General features: G+C 49.4%; 1 protein-coding gene across 1 annotated transcript in view; it reads right to left on the bottom strand.

The window, feature by feature from the left end:
- The window catches only part of Fbn3 (fibrillin 3), a 108,858-nt gene that overhangs the window by 76,407 nt on the left and 10,834 nt on the right, over positions 1-21,617 (bottom strand). Inside the window, 4 exon segments of the mRNA XM_048340645.1 lie at positions 2-67; positions 252-258; positions 3,755-3,843; positions 4,001-4,096. Of these exon segments, the coding sequence (XP_048196602.1) occupies positions 2-67; positions 252-258; positions 3,755-3,843; positions 4,001-4,096 (258 nt within the window).

Here is a 21,617-nt window from a genome sequence, read left to right as displayed (position 1 = left end):
AGGCCCACTGGCCAGTGGTAGCACTCCTTAGGGCCCACCTGGCTGAAGCAGGGCCCTGTCCAGTAGTCTGTGGACCAGACAGATGTAGGTGCTGGCCTTAGGCCCCTTCTCAGAGCCTTCAGCATCTGCAAGCCCTTCCTAGCCTCTCTGGCCCAACCCACCAGGCTTTCTCTCCACTATACTCTGTTCTCCTCCCTGAATATCCTGCTTTCTCAGCTTTACCTAACTGACTTCTATTCACCTTTCAAAACCTTTTTCCTGGGCCGGGAATGTGGCTTAGTGGTAGAGTGCTTGCCTAATATGCATGAAGCCGGGGCTAGGAATATGGCCTAGTGGCAAGAGTGCTTCGATTCCCCAGCACCACATATATGGAAAACGGCCAGAAGGGGCGCTGTGGCTCAGGTGGCAGAGTGCTAGCCTTGAGCAGGAAGAAGCCAGGGACAGTGCTCAGGCCCTGAGTCCAAGGCCCAGGACTGGCCAAAAAAATAAAAAATATATGCATGAAGCCCTGGGTTCGATTCCTCAGTACCACATACACAGAAAAAGCTGGAAGTGGCACTGTGACTCAAGTGGTAGAGTACTAGCCTTGAGAAAAAGAAACTCAGGGACAGTGCCCAGGCCCTGAGTTCAAACCCCATGACTTGGAAAACAACAGCAACACCTTTTGCCTTCAGTACATTCCCCCAACTAACCTCCAGTTGGGAAGCCATGATCTCCAAGCTTAGAAAGTACATGATATTATTGGGCAATGGTGGTGCCCGCTTGTAATCTAGCTTCTCAGGAAGCTGAAATCTGAGGATCAAGGACCAAAGCCAGGCTGGGCAGGAAAATCTGGGAGACTCTTATCTCCAACTAATCATCAAAAGGCCAGAAGTAAGCTATAGCTCAAGTGGTAGAGTGCTAGCCTTCGGCACAAAAATCTCAGGGCCTGAGCTGTTCAAGCCCCAGAAATGGCACACACACACACACACACACACACACACACACACACACACACACAAAAGTACACGGTATGTCTGCTCACTCCTGTCCTTCCTTCAAGCAGGGACTTGAGAAGCCTGGTTGAGAAGCCTCTCTTATTCCTATATACTTCAGACCCTCTGAGAAATCTCCCCAGTTTTGAAGGAAGCCACCACCTGCCCCCATGCTCCAGGTTGACCCTGCCATATCCCTGAACCCTAAGACCCAAGATGGTAGCATCTGTTTTCCAATGGTGGCACAGGGACTCAGATTCACTTCCTATTCCCACCCTTCACATGTTCCCAGTCAGAAGATCTGGCACCCCACCCAGAGTAGCTCCTCACAGGGAGAGAGAGCCAGAGCTACCCTCCACCCACTAAAGGAGTTCAGAGACAGCCCCCACTCCTGCAGTACCAACTTCCCAAGCTAAAGCAGTTTCTAGAACCTCAGTACTAATTCTCTGGGGGCTTTGGCATCCACCTCACCTCACACCCTGGGCTCTCCTGTCTACCTTCTTACCATTTACCCTCATCCCATCCGCCATCCTGAGTTTGCCTCAACCCTTATTCCCATTCCCTTTTTATTTTTTTCAGTCCAAGTCTGTTTCTGATCTTAGCTTGCTCCCACTCCTCTGTAAACAACTCCCCCAAATTATCATTATGTGTGTGTGTGTGTGTGTGTGTGTGTGTGTGTGTATGTGTACACTGGTACTGGGGTTTGAACTCAAGGACTTTGCACTCTTGCTCGGCTAGTTTCACTCAAGGCTAGTGTTCTATCCCTTAAGCCACAGTTCTACTGGCTTTTTGGTGGTTCACTGGAGATAAGAGTTACACAGACTTCCCTGCCCAGGCTGGCTTTCAACCAGGAACCTCAGATCTCAACCTCTTGAGTCGTTAAGATTACAGGCCTGAGCCCCCTCAACCTAGCTCCTGGGATGGTTTTAAGAGTCAGGGTTTAGGGCTGGGAATATGGCTTAGTGGTAAAGTGCTCACCTCCTCTACATGAAGCCCTGGGTTAAATTCCTCAGCACCACATATATAGAAAAAGCCAGGAGTGGCGCTGTGGCTCAAGTGGTTAAAGTGTTAGCCTTGAGCAAAGAAGAAGCCAGGGACAGTGCTCAGGCGCTGAGTTCAAGCACCAGGACTGGCAAAAACCAGAACAGAACAAAACAAGAGTCAGGGTTTAGGCTGGCAGTATGGCCCAGGGGTAGAGTACTTGCTTAAAATGTTCAAGACCCTGGGTTCCATCCCAGCAGCACCAAAAAGAAAAAGAAAAGAAGTCAGGTGCTAGTGGCTCATGCCTGCAAGTCAAGCCACTCAAAAGGCTGAGATCTGAGGATCAGGGTTCAAAGCCATCCTGGGCAGGAAAGTCTGTGAGATTCTTACCTCCAGGAAACTACTCAGAAAAAGGCAGAAGTGGCCCTGTGGCTCAAGTAGTAGTGTGCTCACCTTGAGCAAAAGAAGCTCAGGGACAACAGCACCCAGGCCCTGAGTTCAAGCTCAGGACCAGCTTGAATCAATTAAAAAAAAAAAAAAGAACAGAGGGCTAGGAATATGGCCTAGTGGTAAATGCTTGCCTCATATATATGAAGCCCTGGGTTTGATTCCTCAGCACCACATATATAGAAAAAGCCGGAAGTAGCACTGTGGCTCAAGTGGCAGAGTGCTAGCCTTGAGCAAAAAGAAGCCAGGGACAGTGCTCAGGCCCTGAGTTCAAGTGCTAGGACTGGTAAAAAAAAAAAAAAAAAAAAAAAAAAAGAACAGAAAGGAGCCAGGATGTAGCAAGGGGCAGAGGGAGGGGATAGGGAGACTGCTCATCTCGTGCACTCTACCTATTTATTCTGCAAGATCCAGCTTGGGGAGTCTCTTCCTCCAGGAAGCCCTCCCTGACTTCACTTCCCTCCCTGAGAGCTCAGGGATCCAATGCCCTTCACATCCTCTTCATTGTTAGAGCAATGAACACTGAGTTAGAGCTTTCTGACTGCAGGTTGGGCAGATTTTCCCCTCTGATGAGTGTAGCCTCTCTCTTTCCTAGCACGCTCTGACTGAGGTCCTCACTTAGGGCCAGGAAAAAGCAGATATTTTCAAGAACAAATAAGCAAATGAGAGGAATGTCCTCAGACAGCCCCACAGCTGGAAAGCAACATGGCTGGACCCTCTCAGGGACCAGCCATCTCTCTATCATCACCAGGCACCCCCTTCTCTTCCCATCTCCCAAGTTCCCCCATACCTGTGTCACAGTGGTGTTGGGGATTCAGTTTCGGCCTTAAAGGGGGAAGGGCATAGAGCTCCCAAGATGCTGCCCTTCCCCCCCAGCTCTGGGGTAGTGTGGGAGGAAGTCCCTCCCACCTTCTGGCCTCAACAGGAAAAGAAAGCCCCTGGGAGGCAAACACATGCGTGCCACCATGATGGGGTTGTCCCGCCCACAAAGGAAGTTTCGTGATATCACTTGATGGACATGGTCCTTAGCCTATGACTGGCCCTTTGGCCAGCCCCCTTTCATTCCCGCCATTACCTCTATATAAGTGCCTTTCCCTATTAAAGTTTTTGAGACGCATCCCACCATAGCAGCGTGTCCCTGATGCCTTCTTTTCCACCTCCGCTCCTGGTAACATGTGAGGGGACTGAGGGGAGGGGAGGCTTCAGCAACCTTTCCTCGACTTAGCGCAAGTCCATGAGAGTACGCCTTTGGCCTTCTGCCAGCAGAAGGCAAGGCCGAGTGCTCTTTCATAGATTTTGGGGTTCAGGCATTCTCCCCGGGAGATCAGGGAGAAAGGGATCGTTCAGATCCCGACACAGTGGGACTCCAAGAAGCCATACACACATGCACAGAGGTTGGGCCCAATACAGCAACCCCCATTTTGACAGCCAGGGTTGCAGATGGCTGTGGAGAGAGAAGGAGGAGGAGGATGGGGGGGGCCCCTAGGGTCTCCTCGACAGAGGGGCCGAGAGCTTTCTGCACCCAAGAATCCTGCACTGGTCACCCTGCCATTTGGGGTTTCAGGCCAGAGGGTAAGGGGGCAGGCCTGAGAGATACTCATGCTGCCCACACACAGTGCCCGTGTAGCCTCTCTGGCACAGACAGGACACCCCTCGGCAGCTGCCGCCATTCATACAGCTCATACTGCACTCTAACTCTGCGAATCAAGAAAGGGAGGCCCATCCAAAAAATATGGTACCTATACACAATGGAATACTACATAGCGATTAGAAATGGTGAAATATTGTTATTTGCAGGGAAATGGTCAGAACTTGAACAAATAATGTTGAGCAAGGGGCTGGAGATATAGCCTAGTGGCAAGAGTGCCTGCCTCGGATACACGAGGCCCTAGGTTCGATTCCCCAGCACCACATATATGGAAAACGGCCAGAAGAGGCGCTGTGGCTCAGGTGGCAGAGTGCTAGCCTTGAGCGGGAAGAAGCCAGGGATGGTGCTCAGGCCCTGAGTCCAAGGCCCAGGACTGGCCAAAAAAAAAATAATAATAATGTTGAGCGAGACAAGCCTAGAATACAGAAAACAAAGGGGCATGATCTCCCTGATATATGACTGTTAAGATGGGGTGATGGGACCGGAGAAAGATGGCGCCGAGACAATAGGGAGGCACCCCGACTCGCACCAACTGAATAGCGAGCTGGGAACTCCAACACCCAACACTCCACCAAGAACCCAGCAAAACCAGCATCCAGAAGCAGTGGAGAAACGCAGGAAAACAAAAAGGAGCAAAAAAGAAGAACCGAAAACCTACACGGAGCCGGAGATTAATCGGGGCACCCTCCCCCCACCAGCCGGCCCTGGCCCAAACAGGGTCAGGCTGGGAAAGGGAAACCCGGCGATCGGCAGACAGGTTGCCAGGAGCGCAGAATCCATATAGCGGGAGACCCCACGGACACAAAACAGGGTGCGGACCAAGACACACCCAGCAGCGACGAGAAGTTCGGGTCCACACCGGATTCGGACAAGGGAACCCAGCGCGGCAGAAAGAGGGAAAGGGGGAGCCACCACGACACTTCGCCAACCCCTGAAGGGCCAACGGCGGTGCGGGACACACACACAAAGCAGCAAAAGTGAGTCCCCCATAATCCCTTCCCCCAACGGGAGACCCAAGCCCGACAAAGACGATATATCTCCCTCCCTCCCCCTCCCCACTCCCGTGGGAACAAAGATTCCCCAAATCAGGCGGGAAGCTCCCAGCAGGCACTGGGAAGCCAGTCTAGCAGGGGAAGGGCGGAACAGCCCCAAGCCCCCAAAGGTTCCTGAACTGGCAGAACCGGCCCCGTCCCCTTCCCAACAGGGGCCAGGGACGGCCGGCAGGGCAAGCCCCACCCGAGGCGCCTAGACCTTGCGGACTCTTACAACTAAAATCACAGGCGCTGGTGGGCAATACCAGCCCAGCAGGGTCACCTGAGCCTGATCTCGTTCCCCCTCCTCGAAGCGGAGGCGAGGTCTGAGGGTGCCAAGCCACACCCGGACAGTCGATCCCACTGGGCCCCACACATACTGCTTCCCCCACCCAACGGACTCGCGGGAGGGCGCAAGCACAACCCAACAACCCAGGGCTCGCTCTGGGAGACAGACCCCACTTAAGTGCCTGTTGTAGGGGACTCACAGTGCACAGGAGGGCGGGGCCCCGGCGAAAGGGCCCGCTCTGATAGGCGTGCCCTGCACCGGTGGGCGGGGCCACAGCGACAGCACCTGCTGACGCAGACACGCCTACACAGAAGGGAGGGAAGATCTACACAGACTTCCAGATGCGCAAATCACAAAGAAACATAACTCAGTTCATCAAAGGACAAGCCAACACGCCAGCTCCAAAAAGCAGCACGACTGGAGAGGAGATGGAGAATAAAAAAGCAAATGAGGACATGTTAACAGGAATGATCGAAACCGTCAGAAATGAAATCAGAAAACAATTCCAGGAGTTTAGAGCGGAAATCTGGAAGGACACCCAGGAAGCCAAGAAAGAAATGGAAGCAAAACTGGATACAATGCAAGCCTCGTTTAAAGAAATGGAAGCAAAAATGGATACAATGCAAGCCGCCTTTAAAGAAAATCTCCACACCCTGAGAATTGAAATGCATGAAAAAATAGATTTAAAATACAACTCTTTAAAGGAAGAAATTTCCACGATCAGAGCTGATATGACAACCATGAATAGCTCTCTGACATCCATAAATGTTGGGGTCCATCTTCCCCTAGATGGAAGGGGCCTGAGGCACCTCCCCCAGCTGGGGAATGCAGCCCTTCCATCCTCCCTACATTGGAATCTGGAGAAACCGGTCCGATAAGAGACCCCCCACCTAGCTGGCAGCCAGCCCCGCCTTGGAGGTCAAGTGACATAGCCCCTTGGAGGTCAAGTGACATAGCCCCTTGGAGGTCAAGTGACCAGCCCCTTGGAGGTCACCTGACAGCTCATGGCCTATGGGAATCCTGGCCAACCCCCTTTCCCCCGATCATCTACTCTTGCCCCTCTCTCAATAAAGTTAGTTCGCTCTCAGAGGCTAACCCGTGGTCTATGTCCGTTGCTTCCAGAGTAGGATAGCGGTCACATTACCACGCGGGTCGCGCGCCCGCCAGGACGGAGACATCCCCACGTCTCACCCCGACAAAACCTGCAGGCCGAGGGTCGGGGAGAAGGCGATGAGAGGATAATAAGAGAGAAAGAAGTGAGCACTTGAGCCGGAGCAGAGAGAGCAGTCCCCACAGAGTGGCGCCCCACGTGGTTTGCACGAATCCACGCAAGAAAGCCCGGCTCCCGACCGGCCCTGACGGAAACAGGTTGGAAATCCTGAGACGCGCGATCCTCCCACCCCAGGTAAGAGGATGGGACAAGTCCAGAGTCGGCGAAACAATTCGCCCCCTAAGATCCTAAAGTTCACCCTCCAAAACGCGGGGATTAATATCTCAGAGCCCTGCGCCATACAAATTTGGGAGGAATTGACCCACAGGGTCCCGTGGCCAACTGGAGCCAACCCACTCTCATGGGAAATTTGGGACCGACTAGAGTGGGAATTACAAACAACAAAACGTGGAGGAGAACCCCCACTGCGAGCCATTAAGACTCTCAAGGCTTGCCTCTCTTGGGACCCGGGCGGGGAACCCCTGGATTCAGGAGAAGGAAGCCGGAGTTAATTTTGATCTGGAGTGGGCCCCGATGCCTACTCCAAAAAGCCCTGGGACCAAATCTCGTTCGGTACCCAGGAATCCAAAGCCGCGGCTGGCAGGAGTTGAGCAGAGCAGCCGCAGGCTTGCTACCCCTCCCCCATGTGAGGCTCAGCTTGACTCTATACATATGCAGATTTCGGCAACCCTGAGCCGCTTTTCTGCGGCGGCGGTGCCCCGCAGCAAAAAAAAAAAAAAAGACCGGCCTGGCCACTTTTAAATTCAGAGGCCTTGAAACTACAGATTTTCATGAGTGCAGGAGGACGGTTCTTGAGAAAGGCAGGCCGAACGCGTCCTGGACAAAATATCAACTTTACAGCCTGGCTTTAAGATTTCCCACCAACCAAGGCAATAAACAGCCTAAAGCCCCTTGCTGGGCAGTCCCTATTCCCAGAGACAGTAATCATGATATTTGGAAAAAAGTTCCGATTCTTAATTAATACAGGAGCAGATCGGACCATATGCATTTAATTGGACAACATTATTATTGGATCAGCAGACGCCCATGTGCTAGATTTGGCCTATAGCAAGGCCCAAACACTCCTTCAAAGAGGAGGGCTGCGTATAGCCAGTGACAAGGTTCAGAAAGTATACCCCTTCAAGATCTTGGGGGCAGAGCTTAAACTAGACTCTGTGTGCCCACTCAAGCCCCAGTTATCCTTCCAGGCAACTTATACCCTGGTAGAGATGCAAAGACTGTTAGGTGAAATTAATTGACTAAGATCCTGGCTTCAACTGCCTACAGAGGAGCTGTTACCACTCCATGACTCTTTAAAGGGCAAGGCGCCCACTGATGTTATTACAATAACTCCATCACTCCAAACAGCCTTCCAGAAAATCCAATTGGCCTTAAATAAGGCACAGCTGGCACGCTACAAGCCTAAGTGCCCACTCTGCCTTTGGATCCTCCCCGGATCCGAACTTTCTTCAGCTGCAATTACCCAATCAGGCGAGCCCCTTCAGTGGGTGCACGCATCAGTGGGAGGAGCTCCCAGAGTTTATTCCCAGATGGACCAGCTAGCTGACTTGGTAATTAAGGGCAGGGATACTTCCCTGAGACATTATGGAAGAGATCCTGACGTGCTAACTATTCCCTACCGGTTGTCAGATTTTGAATGGGTCAGGAGAAATAATTCACGTGTGGCTAGTGCCCTGGAGGGCTTTATGGGTAAGATAGATTGCCACTATGGCACTTCAAGATGGGTGACCTCATTTTCCAGGCTACAATGGACACCCCCTGTGCTTTTCTCTACCAAGCCTCTTGTCAAGGCTGCCAATGTCTTTACAGATGGTGGGCGAGCCGGCTCTGCCGTAGTGGTGCGCTCCGCCTCGCCCCCTGCCGGTGGGAAAGATAACACCCATTACTTTGAAGCCGTCACTGGCTCTGCACAGTTTAAAGAGCTGTACGCAGTCGCCTTGGCATTGACCCATGTTAAACAGCCAATGAACTTGTTCTCTGATAGTCTATATGTGGTTAACTTGCTACCCAACCTGGTATGTTCACATATCAAGTTGGATGGAAACCCAATCACTCCTCTGATGATCCAAGTCAGGTCTCTGTTAAAAGAGCGGAGTGAGCCTATTTTTTTACAGCACCTTCGTGGACACCAAGGACTGCCTGGGGACCTGGCACAAGGTAATCGTAGGGCCGACCAGCTGGCCACTGATGGAACCATCATAGCTCTAGCCATTGTACAACCTCAAAACCTCCAAATGGCCAAAGGGCTTCATGAGCGTACTCACTTAAATTGGAGAGGGTTACATCAGAGATTTCCTTCAATTCCTATAAAAGACTTAAAAAAGATTATAAGGACTTGCAAATCATGTATGCCCTTCGTGCAAGTCCCTCCCTTACAATCTCCAGGTGTAAATTTAAGAGGTTTAAGACCCAATTTAATTTGGCAGACTGATGTGACCCATTACGCCCCCTTTGGAAGGCTAAAATATATATTTATGTCCATTGACACCTGCTCTGGTGCATGTTGGGCCTCTCTGCATACCGGTGAAAGAGCACGGCATGCTGAAAGCCACTTCTTACAATGTTTTGCTATCCTAGGACTGCCTTTACAGGTTAAAACAGATAATGGACCTTGTTTCACCAGTAAGCCTTTACAGGCATTTTTCCAAATGTGGAATATTAAACATACCACTGGAATACCTTATAACCCAAAGGGTCAAGCCATAATTGAGAGGCATAATAGGACCCTGAAGGATCAATTATTAAAACAAAAAAGGGGGGGAAGCCCCCAGGACCAACTGAGGACAGCGATGTTTACATTGAACATTTTAAATTTCTCTAAGGACCAACCTCTGTCGGCTTTCCAGAGACACTGGTCAAGCCAAACACCCTACTTAAAAGTGGAGGCCCGGTGGAAGGATTCTCTGACAGGGGCGTGGCGTGGACCCGACCCAATTATCAGCGCAGGAAGGGGATTTGCCTGCGTCTTCCCTACTGGGGAACCGAATCCAATCTGGATACCAGCTAGAGATGTAAAATATTGTCCAACAGAATGACCACCCAAGGGCACCTGCCCTTGAGGGATGTCTCCCCTTGTTTCCTCTCAGGAAAGCAAAGACCGAGGTGGAATTTTCTAAGGAGAAACGGGAAAGCCTGCCTGCACCAGCGATGGACCTGGACCCAGTGTCGGCTCTGTTTCTTCCCTGGACCCTGCCTGACGCCCTTTGGAGTACCGTTTGCTGTGGCAGCCTGACCCACAGCCTTGCACAAGGACCAAAGGGAAATTTTGCACGGTTGTCCCTCTCTTTCGCTCCCCCCTTTGCTGCTTATCTCAGGGGTCCCCATTGGAGGGAAATAGGAGCTAAAGGACTTGGACACTTTAATGTTTTATTATAAATGTTTATAATAAGTAAGGTATTGGCACCTTGCTGCAATGTTTATTATGAAGTGTTTTACTAACCTCAGTTGTTAAGTTACCAGCATCCTGGCTGCCACATCACCAGGACCTGAACCTGCCCCTCTACCTCACCAGCGGGGGAAGGAAGAGCCATCTGTGCTGCCTTGAGCGACACCAGACTGGACCAGAATTCCTGTTTTCCGTGGACTGACCCCGATAAGAGACACTCTATTGCCTTGTGCCTTGTTGTAATTACTCATGTGTTACAATTGCTCATGTGTTACAGTTGCTCATGTTTGCATTTGCCTTGTATTACGATTGCTCATGCTTATGTCTGCTTTATGCTCCCATTTACCTTATATTTACATTGAGTCTCTTGTTGTAAGCGATGGGCCAGAGCTGTCTAGGTACCAAGTGGCCTTTAGCCTTTTAGCCATATAAGAACCCCAGGAGGCTCGTCACTCGAACCCTAGGCCCTGCTGCTCAGTAAGGTCCGCCGGCACCGGAAAAAAAAAATTATCAGGCTCTCTTTCGAGTGCCAATCCTACTCTCCCCAAGGCCTCTCATCGGGCCCGCCAGCCCGGCAGGAAGGTCAGCCTGAAGAGCTAGGGCGTTAGCCCAAGACGGGTAAGACTCCCCTTGGGGGGGGGGCAACCTAAGACATGGCGCGCTCTCGAGTAGGGCGCCTCCTGCTGTTCGAAAAAAAAAAAAATATAAAAGAGGCAGATGTTGGGGTCCATCTTCCCCCTAGATGGAAGGGGCCTGAGGCACCTCCCCCAGCTGGGGAATGCAGCCCTTCCATCCTCCCTACATTGGAATCTGGAGAAACCGGTCCGATAAGAGACCCCCCACCTAGCTGGCAGCCAGCCCCGCCTTGGAGGTCAAGTGACATAGCCCCTTGGAGGTCAAGTGACATAGCCCCTTGGAGGTCAAGTGACCAGCCCCTTGGAGGTCACCTGACAGCTCATGGCCTATGGGAATCCTGGCCAACCCCCTTTCCCCCGATCATCTACTCTTGCCCCTCTCTCAATAAAGTTAGTTCGCTCTCAGAGGCTAACCCGTGGTCTATGTCCGTTGCTTCCAGAGTAGGATAGCGGTCACATTACCACGCGGGTCGCGCGCCCGCCAGGACGGAGACATCCCCACGTCTCACCCCGACAAAACCTGCAGGCCGAGGGTCGGGGGAGAAGGCGATGAGAGGATAATAAGAGAGAAAGAAGTGAGCACTTGAGCCGGAGCAGAGAGAGCAGTCCCCACAATAAACTCCGCAATTGAAACCATAACACAAAGAGTGGACCATATGGAATCCAGAATCTCTCGCCTGGACGATGAAGCAGCTGACAACAACCAGAAAATGACCACACTCCAAGAAAAGGTGAAGCTTCAGGGAAGATTACTCCAGGAACTAATGGACAAAGACAAGAGATATAATCTGCGTATAATTGGAATAGAAGAAGGAGCCGAATATCAGAGCAGAGGGCTTAATCATGTTCTCAATAAAGTTATTGCAGAAAACTTCCCCAATCTCACAGGGGACCCCATCCAGGTAACCGAAGCCTATAGGACACCTGGCAGGCCAGACCCCAGGAAAACCACCCCAAGGCACATAATATTCAAGACTACAGACCTCAAGATTAAAGAGCAAATTCTGAATTCAGCCAAAGCGAAGAAGGAAACTTTTTTCAATGGGAAGAGGATTCGAATAACATCCGACTTATCCACACAAACTTACCAAGCTCGAAGTGAGTGGAAGAACACCATCCAAGTACTTCAGAATAACAATTTACAACCTCGGATCAAATATCCAGCGAAACTGGAGTTCACATTCGAAGGGAGAACCAGATCTTTCCACACCAAAGAGGAGCTAAAGGAGTATGTGAATAAAAAACCAGCCCTACAGCGAATATTAAGAGGGGAAGCCCACCCAACAGAGATCGTAAAAGACACACAGACAGATTCAGAAAGAAACTTCAATAGCCAAAGTCCAGCAGAAACACAAGCTCACTAAAGACAAGAAGAAAAAAAAAAAAAAAACAACAGGAAAAAACAGCCCAACAAGAAAATGGAAGGAGAAAAAACACCCTTATCCTTGATCTCTTTAAATATAAATGGCTTAAACTCCCCGATCAAGAGGAGCAGACTGGCAGAATGGATCCGCAAGCAAAAAGTTGACATCTGTTGTCTACAAGAGACCCACCTTACAGCAAGGGACAAAAACAGGCTTCGAATGAAAGGATGGAGCAAGATCTACCAAGCAAATGCACCCACCAAAACGGCAGGTGTAGCCATCCTGATCTCAGACAAGCTGGATTTCTCTTTAAAGTCCACTCAAAAAGACAAAGAAGGACACTACATATTGATACAAGGAAAAATCCAGAATCAAGACATCACGGTGATAAATGTATACTCACCGAACAAAAGAGGCCCGACATATGTCAAGCAAATTCTCACAGAATTACAGAGCAAGATAGATGCAAACACAATCATAGTGGGTGACTTTAATACTCCTCTCTCTCCAAGAGACAGATCCAACACCCAGAGGATTAGTAAGGGAGCTGAGGACCTAAATAACACCATTGCCCAAATGGATCTAACAGACCTATATAGAACCTTCCACCCTACAGAGACCCAATACACCTTCTTTTCAGCAGCCCATGGATCATATTCCAAAATAGACCACGTCATAGCCCACACAAAGAACCTCAGCAAATACAAAAGAATTGACATCATCCCATGTATTATATCTGATCACAGTGGATTAAAGGTAACCCTCAACAACAAAGGATACCACAGAGCCTATACACACTCTTGGAGGCTAAACCCCACGCTGCTATCCAACACTTGGGCCACAGATCAAATTAAAGATGAAATCAACGAATTCATAAGCCACAATGACAAAGAAAACACATCACAAAGAAACCTATGGGACACAGCTAAGGCAGTACTGAGGGGCAAGATCATTGCACTCAGTACCCACATTAAAAGAATGGAAGCAGAGCAGGTGAATACCCTCACGATGAAACTAAAACAACTGGAGAAACAAGAAATGACAGAATCTAAAACGACTAGGAGGGGAGAGATCACAAAGATTAAAGAAGAGATAAATCTGATTGAAAATAGAAAGGCCATTCAACAAATAAATAAGACTAAAAGCTGGTTCTTTGAGAAAATAAACAAAATTGACAGACCCCTTGCAAGACTCACAAAAAAAGAAGAGAAGAGACTCATATTCGTAAAATCAGGGACTCCACAGGAAAAATTACAACAAATACACACGATATTCAAACAATCATAAGGAGCTATTTCCAAAACCTCTACTCAACAAAAAACAATAATTTTACAGAAATGGATCAATTCTTAGAGAAGTACAAACTGCCCAAACTGAACCAAGAAGAAATAAATCAACTAAATAAACCAATAACTTACGGTGAGATACAGGAGGTAATCAAGAACCTCCCTACTAAGAAAAGCCCAGGCCCAGATGGATTCACCAATGAATTCTACAAAACCTTTAGTGAGGAGCTAATTCCAATACTCCTCAAACTCTTCCGCGAAATAGAAACGGAGGGAAAAATCCCGAACTCATTCTACGAAGCTAATATCATACTCATCCCCAAACCAGGCAAAGATCCAACAAAAAAAGAGAACTACAGACCAATATCACTAATGAACACAGATGCAAAGCTCCTCAATAAAATATTAGCTAACAGGATCCAGAAAGTGATCAAGAATATCATACATCATGACCAAGTAGGCTTCATCCCTCAGTCACAAGGATGGTTCAACATCCGTAAATCAATCAATGTAATTCACCACATAAACAGAACTAAAATCAAGAATCACATTGTTATCTCAGTCGATGCCCAAAAAGCCTTTGACAAAATACAACATCCATACCTATTAAAAGCTTTGGAGAGAACAGGAATAGATGGAACATTCCTCAAAACAATAAAAGCCATATACAACAGACCAACTGCTAATATCATATTAAATGGAGAGAAACTTAAATCATTCCCCCTAAACACAGGAACAAGACAAGGATGCCCACTCTCCCCACTTCTGTTCAACATAGTACTGGAATCCCTAGCCATAGCAATAAGGCAAGAGGAGGACATCAAAGGGATCCACATCGGCAAGGAAGAAATCAAGTTATCCCTATTCGCAGACGACATGATCTTATATCTCAAGGACCCAAAAAACTCAGTACCCAAACTCCTACATCTAATAAACCAATTTGGCAAAGTAGCAGGATACAAAATCAACCCACAAAAGTCAGCAGCTTTTCTGTACACCAGCAATAGACAAACAGAAAAGGAAATTATGGAAACGATTCCATTTACAGTAGCCAAAAAAAGAATAAAGTACCTAGGGATCAACTTAACCAAGGACGTGACGGACCTATTCAATGAAAACTACAAAAATCTAATAAGGGAAATCAAAGAAGACACAAGGAGATGGAAAGACCTCCCATGCTCATGGGTAGGCAGAATCAATATAGTGAAAATGGCCATACTGCCCAAATTGTTATACAAATTCAATGCAATACCTATCAAAATCCCAGCCACATTCTTCACTGAAATAGAGAAACCAATCCATAAATTCATATGGAACAGCAAAAAACCTAGAATAGCCAAAGCAATTCTAGGCAAAAAACATAGTGCAGGAGGTATCACCATACCAGACTTCAAGCTCTACTACAAGGCCATCATAACAAAAACAGCATGGTATTGGTATAAAAACAGATCGGAAGACCAGTGGATTAGAATTGAAGACCCAGAAATAAAACCGCACTCTTACAGCCAACTGATATTCGACAAAGGAGCTAAAGACATACAATGGAATAAACATAGCCTCTTCAACTACTGGTGCTGGGAGAACTGGGCAGCCATATGCAGAAAACTCAAAGTAGACCCAAGCCTATCACCATGCACCAAGATCAACTCAAAATGGATCAAGGACCTCAACATCAGACCTGAATCCTTGAAACTACTGAAGGACAGAGTAGGAAAGACACTAGAACTTATAGGCACAGGAAGGAACTTCCTGAATAGAGTCCCAGGCGCACAACAAATAGGGGAAAGACTCAACAAATGGGACTACTACAAATTAAAAAGTTTCTGCACAGCTAAGGTCATAGCCACCAAAATAGAAAGACAGCCAACGATATGGGAAAGGATATTTACCAGCACAGCAACAGACAAAGGCCTGATATCTGTCATCTACAGAGAACTCAAAAAACTAAGCCCCTCCAAGCCCAATAAACCTATTAGGAAATGGGCAAAAGAGCTAAAGAGAGACTTCACAAGAGAAGATATAAAAATGGCAAAGAAACACATGAGGAAATGCTCAACATCCCTGCTAGTAAAGGAAATGCAAATAAAAACAACCCTGAGATACCACCTCACCCCAGTTAGAATGGCCTATACTCTGAACTCAGGAAACAACAAATGCTGGAGGGGCTGTGGGGAAAGAGGAACCCTTCTCCATTGTTGGTGGGAGTGCAAATTAGTACAGCCACTTTGGAGAACAGTATGGAGGTTTCTCAAAAAGCTCAATATAGACCTACCCTATGACCCAGCCATACCACTCCTAGGCATCTATCCTAAACAGCAAAACCCAAGATATCAAAAGGACATTTGTACTTCCATGTTTATCGCAGCACAATTCACAATAGCCAAAATTTGGAAACAACCCAGATGCCCCTCCACAGATGAATGGATCCAAAAAATATGGTACTTATACACAATGGAATACTACATAGCGATTAGGAATGGTGAAATATTGTTATTTGCAGGGAAATGGTCAGAACTCGAACAAATAATGTTGAGTGAGACAAGCCTAGAACACAGAAAACAAAGGGGCATGATCTCCCTGATATATGACTGTTAACAAAGGGAGATGGAGAGACAGTAGAGACCAAGTCTGTGAACACTGTATATGTGCTTGATACATTGTATACTGCATATGGGTCTACCTGACCTAGACAAGGGATGGGAAAACAGGTTGTAAGATATCACAAGAAATGTACACAATGCCCTACTATGTAACTGCACCCTCTTTGCACAGCACCTTGTAAAAAAAAAAAATTTATGTTCAATTGATAATAAAAAAAAAAATTAAAAAAAAAAAAAAGATGGGGTGATGGAGAGACAGTAGAGACCAGGTCTGTGAAACCAAAAACTGCTTGTCAAATGGTATTTCCCACAGGATTGGGTCAGCGACCCAACATTATGTAACTAAAACCAAACAACTACTCAACATATATATAAAGGTCAAAAATTGACCTCTCAGTGGAATACAATAGCTCAAAAGCTATGTATGTATGTTCATATAAGACTACTGTCAAGGGGCTGGGGATATGGCCTAAAGGCAAGAGTGCCTGCCTCGTATACATGAGACCCTGGGTTCGATTCCCCAGCACCACATATACAGAAAACGGCCAGAAGTGGCGCTGTGGCTCAAGTGGCAGAATGATATCTCTCTCTCTCTCTCTCTCTCTCTCTCTCTCTCTCTCTCTCTCTCTCTCTCTCTCTCTCTCCTGGGGATAGGGCCTCGTATACATGAGGCCCTGGGTTCGATTCCCCAGTACCACATATACAGAAAACGGCCAGAAGTGGCGCTATGGCTCAAGTGGCAGAGTGCTAGCCTTGAGCAAAAGGAAGCCAGGGACAGTGCTCAGGCCCTGAGTCCAAGGCCCAGGACTGGCCAAAAAACAAAAACAAAAAAAAACTAACAATAGCCAGGCAGAAAAGAGGAGGCTGAAGGGCAAAGGGTGGGGTGTCCTGGAAATCTTGGGGTGGGGGTGCTTCCCATGGTTCATGAAGGGGCCAAATTCTCTTGTAACTGGGGTGGTCAGGAGGCGGGGGGCCATAGGAGGTACCTGCCGGAGCCAGCTGGCAGCAAAAGGGAATCCTGAATGAGGGGGCGAGGATTAAAGAAAAAGAAAGATACAAGACAAGAGAAAAAAGACAAGAGACAAAGATGGGGTCCAGGAGGTCTGCAGCTCAAGACTGTAACTCAAGACTGCAGCACCATTTATTCTTAACTTCTAGCTTATATACAGTTTAGGAACCAGGGAATGGAATAGGATTAACTAAGGTTTAAGAAAACAGGAAGGCCGTGAAGTTGGTAAATAACAAGAGGCAGTAAAACAAGATAAGGTTGAATGGTTTACATAAAACAGACTCTTGTGAACATAATAAAACATCTCCGGATTAGTGCTGTCCTTCAAGTAAGCCCTGTCCTTGCACATCCTTGAGATAACATAGCCAGAGGTCAGGATGACTTTGCTGTTGGTTCCCTATATTGACTAAGCCATGTCCTTGCACATCCTTGAGATCATAGCCAGAAGTCAGGATGAACTTCGCTGTTGGCTCCCTACAGGTACCCCACCTCTGTAAGGGAACAGAACTCATGCATGACACAGCGGCTGCCTCTAGGCAGCATCCTCCAGCCAGGGAAGCAGTAGGCATGGAAGTGGGAACCACACACACTGGGCCTTTCAGGACATGACAGGCTGGTGAGGCCCCTGCCTGGCGGAGGGACCCTCACCCACTCACCCCAGGACAGTCCTTCCCTGCCCAGACCCTAGAGGGCTTTCAGCATCCCCCATACTACACACCCCTGCAGGAGAAAGCCAGGGCCACCACGTCTCCACACACGTCCCAGACCCACAGGCTCCACGGCCCCATGACAGTGACCTTGGCCATGTGTCACACACAACAGGACCACACAGACCAGCAGGAGTTGAGATGGGGGTCCCTAAGCCATGGGGAAGGCTCTGGACTCTCTCCTTGCCAGACACAGACCCTCTGGAATCATAACGTGCTCCCTGGAAGCTACAATGGAGGAAGCACCATCAGCTTCCAGTAAAACCCCAGGCTAAAAGAGGCTCCCACAGAACCAGAAGCAGTGGCTACGATGGGTCAGCTCTGAGGGGCTGGAGGGGGTGTAGGAACTGCGGTAGCTATGGCCCTGACTTTTAGGAGCAGGTAGACAATCCGGACAGGCTTCCTGGAAGGGGTGTGATACATCACAGTGAAGAGTTAAAACCCATTTTCAGGCAGCTCCTGTTTTGTTGTCTGTTTAAACTTTGAGTAACCCAGGCCACCAATTATCCCGGCTAGCAGGACAAGCTTATTAGGGCCCAGCCGGTCAGGAAATTCCCTGCTTAACTCTAACTGCCTGGGAATGCGGTTAACTCCTACAGCCCGGAATGCCTCGAGCCCTGAGCCAATCAGATTTGTACCCATATCCTAATCTTCCTTGAACACCTGATTGCTGTAACTTGGTGTTTTGCCTTTATAAGCTCTATGAAATCTCAGCTCCGGGTCTTCCTCCTAACCTCCGCTGTGTCAGTGGGTAGGACGAGGTCCGATCTGCAGCTCGCCTGAAGAAAGCCTTGCTTTTGCATTTTGGAATGTCTTCTCGGTGGTCTTCTTGGTGGTCTTCTCGCGACTTGGGCATAACAACAGAAGTCAGCCCAGACAAGAATTCTGGGGCAAAGGGTGTACAAGCAAAAGCAAGAATCTAAGGGTATGGAACAGGGAGGGGAGAGGAGTGGCAGCCAAGTTGGGGGGCGGGGTGGGGGGGAATCTGGGGCAGTGAAACTTTTTTTTTTTTTCTTTATTGGTCATGGGGCTTAAATCAGGGCCTGGGCACTGTCCTTGAGCTTTTGAGCTCAAAGCTAGCTCTCTACCACTTTCAGCCACAGTACCACTTCCAGTTTTCTAGTGGTTCATTGGAGATAAAAGTCTTATGGACTTTCCTCCCCAAGCTCCCTTTGAATCACCATCCTCTCAGATCTTAGCCTCCTGTACCGATAGGATTGATTACAGGCATGGGCCACGGCACCCAGCACAGTGGACACTCTTGTTGCCCATCTTGGATAATGACAAGCTTTCAGCAGGAAGGACAAGGTGTTAGATGGTGTTAGATGGAGCGGGAGAGGGCTGTAAGGACCCCAGGATCCAGGTCTAGATGAGGGAGGGGAGGACAACCAGGGAGTTGGTTGGTGACTGATTTCATAGAGAATGGGGAACATTGAAGAGACTCAAGAATTTTGCGTGCGGGCTAGTGGTAGAGTTCTTACATTGCATACATGAAGCCCTGAGTTGATTCCTCAGCACCACATATATATAGAAAACCCCAGAAGTGGCATTGTGGCTCAAGGGGTAGAGTGCTAGCCTTGAGCAAAAAGCAGCCAGGGACAGTGCTCAGGTCCTGAGTCCAAGCCTCAGGACTGGCAAAAAAAAAAAAAAAGGCTGTCTGGGGCCAGACATGTTCACGTCTGTAATCTTAGCTACTCGGGAGTCTGAGATCTGAAGATCTCAATTTGAAGCCAGCCTAGGCAGGAAAGTCTTGTGAGACTCTTATCTCCAATCAACCACCAGAAAACCAAAAGTGGAGCTGTGGCTCAAAGTGGTGGAGCACTAGCCATGAGCAAAACAGGGACAGTGCCCAGGCCCTAAGTTCAAGCCCCACCACTAAATAAATAAATATAAATAAAGCAGCTTTTGGGTCCTCTCACAGATGCACAAACTAAGACCATCACCTGACTAGTGTGGGGCTGAGCAGGAGCCAGCAAGAGTCCAGGCTGAGAGAAGAAGGCTGGCTGTTGTCTTAGCTATCAAGAATGAAGATGGGAGGGGAACGAAGCTGGAGACTGGATAGCTCCTGATGGAGGGGCTGATGACTCAAAACTACTCAAGAGGTTGAGATCTGAGGAACAAAGTTCAAAACCAGCCCAGGCAAGAAAGTCCATGAGACTCTTAAATTCCAACTAACCACAAAAAGCTGGAAGTGGAGCTGTGGCTCAAGTGGTAGAACGACAATGTTGAGCAAAAGACTCAAGAGACAGCACCCAGGCCTTGAGTTCAAACCCTAGTACTAGCAAACACACACACACACACACACACACACACACACACTCAAAAAAAAAAAAAAAAAAAAGCTTGAAATAAGCCAGACCAGGTGGCCAGGGTACTTGGCACCTTTCTCAAGGTCCAGTTTACAAACGGGGGAGGAGAGGAGACTCCTGGGTGAATGGGCTAGGAGAGCGCCCTGAGCCCTTGGGGTGCGGAAAAATCCCACCAGGTGATCCCCAACTTTGGTCAGTTTAGGGACTCCAGTTCTCCAGGCACCCTCGAGGGCTGCGATTCCTCCCCTCCCCTCTGGCCTACCTGGAAGGATCTCCAGCCTGCCCCTCTCCCCCAGCCCAGGCCTCTAGTTTTGTTGATGAATGAGGGCGCGCGCCTAGGAAGCCGGGTGGGGGGTGGAGGATCCAGGAGTCCTGGGCTCCATGGAAAGGGAGGGGGCGCCCGCGGAGTCTGCAGGGGACCCAGACAGGTGCACGGCCCTTAGGCCTCCGCATGCTCGGATCCGCCCTCACCTGCGGATCTCATCAGGAATCCACGCGGGAGCCTGGCATCTTCCTGCCCGGCGGCGCAGGGTCCCCTGCGCCCCACTGCAGCGCCGAGGGTAGGTGGGGCTGGGCCCGGGGCTTCCGGGCTGCAAACAAAGGAATCCCCTCCCCCTGCCCCCGCTGGTCCCCCCTTTCCACCGCCCCCGCCCTCCCCCGGCTCCGCGCCTCCGGGAGTCGCCCCGCCGCTGGCGCTGCGCTCCCCTTACCTGGCGGGCTGCGCGCGTGGACGGGGCGCGCGGGGAGGGGGTGCTCCGCGCTGCGCGATCGGCTCCCACCTCGGCGTGGGGGGGGGGCCGGGGGCGGGGAGGCGAGGCCTAGAGTGCGACTCTGCGCCGCGCTCTCAGCCCAGAGTAGGGGGCGGGAGAAGATGGGGGGAGGGCGGCTCCGATCTGGGGCGGGGAGAGAGGCTGCGGCCGAAGGAGAGCCTGGGGCTCCCGGTGAAGCTCAGGGGAGCTGGAGAGATGGCAAGGGGCCAGAGACACCTCCAGAGTGAGGGGGGTGATTGCGTTCAGGATGCGCCTGGATGACAGCCAGGGGAGGGGAGGCACCGGGATTCACCTGGGAGCCCCTCCCAGGTCCTCCCAAGACGCCTTCCTCTCCGCCCCACCCCCACCCCGGGACTAGGCGAATTCCTGAGGTGACTTGGTAACTCATCTGACACCTGGCGTCTGCGTTCCTAATGAGACTGGGATGAGGCCCCTAAAATGCTGGCAGAGCAAGACCAAAAGGAAAGTTTCTTGGGGAGAAAGTACCCAGTTTTTTATCTTTAATCTGTCTCAAAATTAAGACTTAAGACTTAGAAGGATCTAAACTTTCGAATCTCGGAGTCTCCAGAACCAACTCGGGTGCTGGTGGCTCACACCGGTCATCCTAGCTACTCAGATCTACTGAGATCTGAGGATACCAGTTCGAAGCCAGCCTGAGCAGGAAAGTCTGGGAGACTCTTACCTCCAATGAACTATTACTTAAAAAAAAAAAAAAAAAAAAAAAAGCAGAAATGGAGCTCTGGTTCAAGTGATGTGGCAGTAGCTTTGAGCAAGAGAAGCTCAAGGACATTGCCAGGGCCCTGAGTTCAAGCCATAGGTCCAGCACAAAAGAAAAAAGAAAAATAAAGGGGGGAGTGGGAACTAGACCAGCAATGCACCAGTGGCTCACACCTGTAATCCTAGCTATTCAAGAGGCTGAGATCTGAGGCTTGTGGTTCAAAGCCAGCAAGAGGC

This window comes from Perognathus longimembris, chromosome 3, assembly GCF_023159225.1.
Source record: "Perognathus longimembris pacificus isolate PPM17 chromosome 3, ASM2315922v1, whole genome shotgun sequence".
Taxonomy (NCBI): Eukaryota; Metazoa; Chordata; class Mammalia; order Rodentia; family Heteromyidae; genus Perognathus; species Perognathus longimembris.
This window is presented reverse-complemented; position numbering and strand designations above follow the sequence as displayed.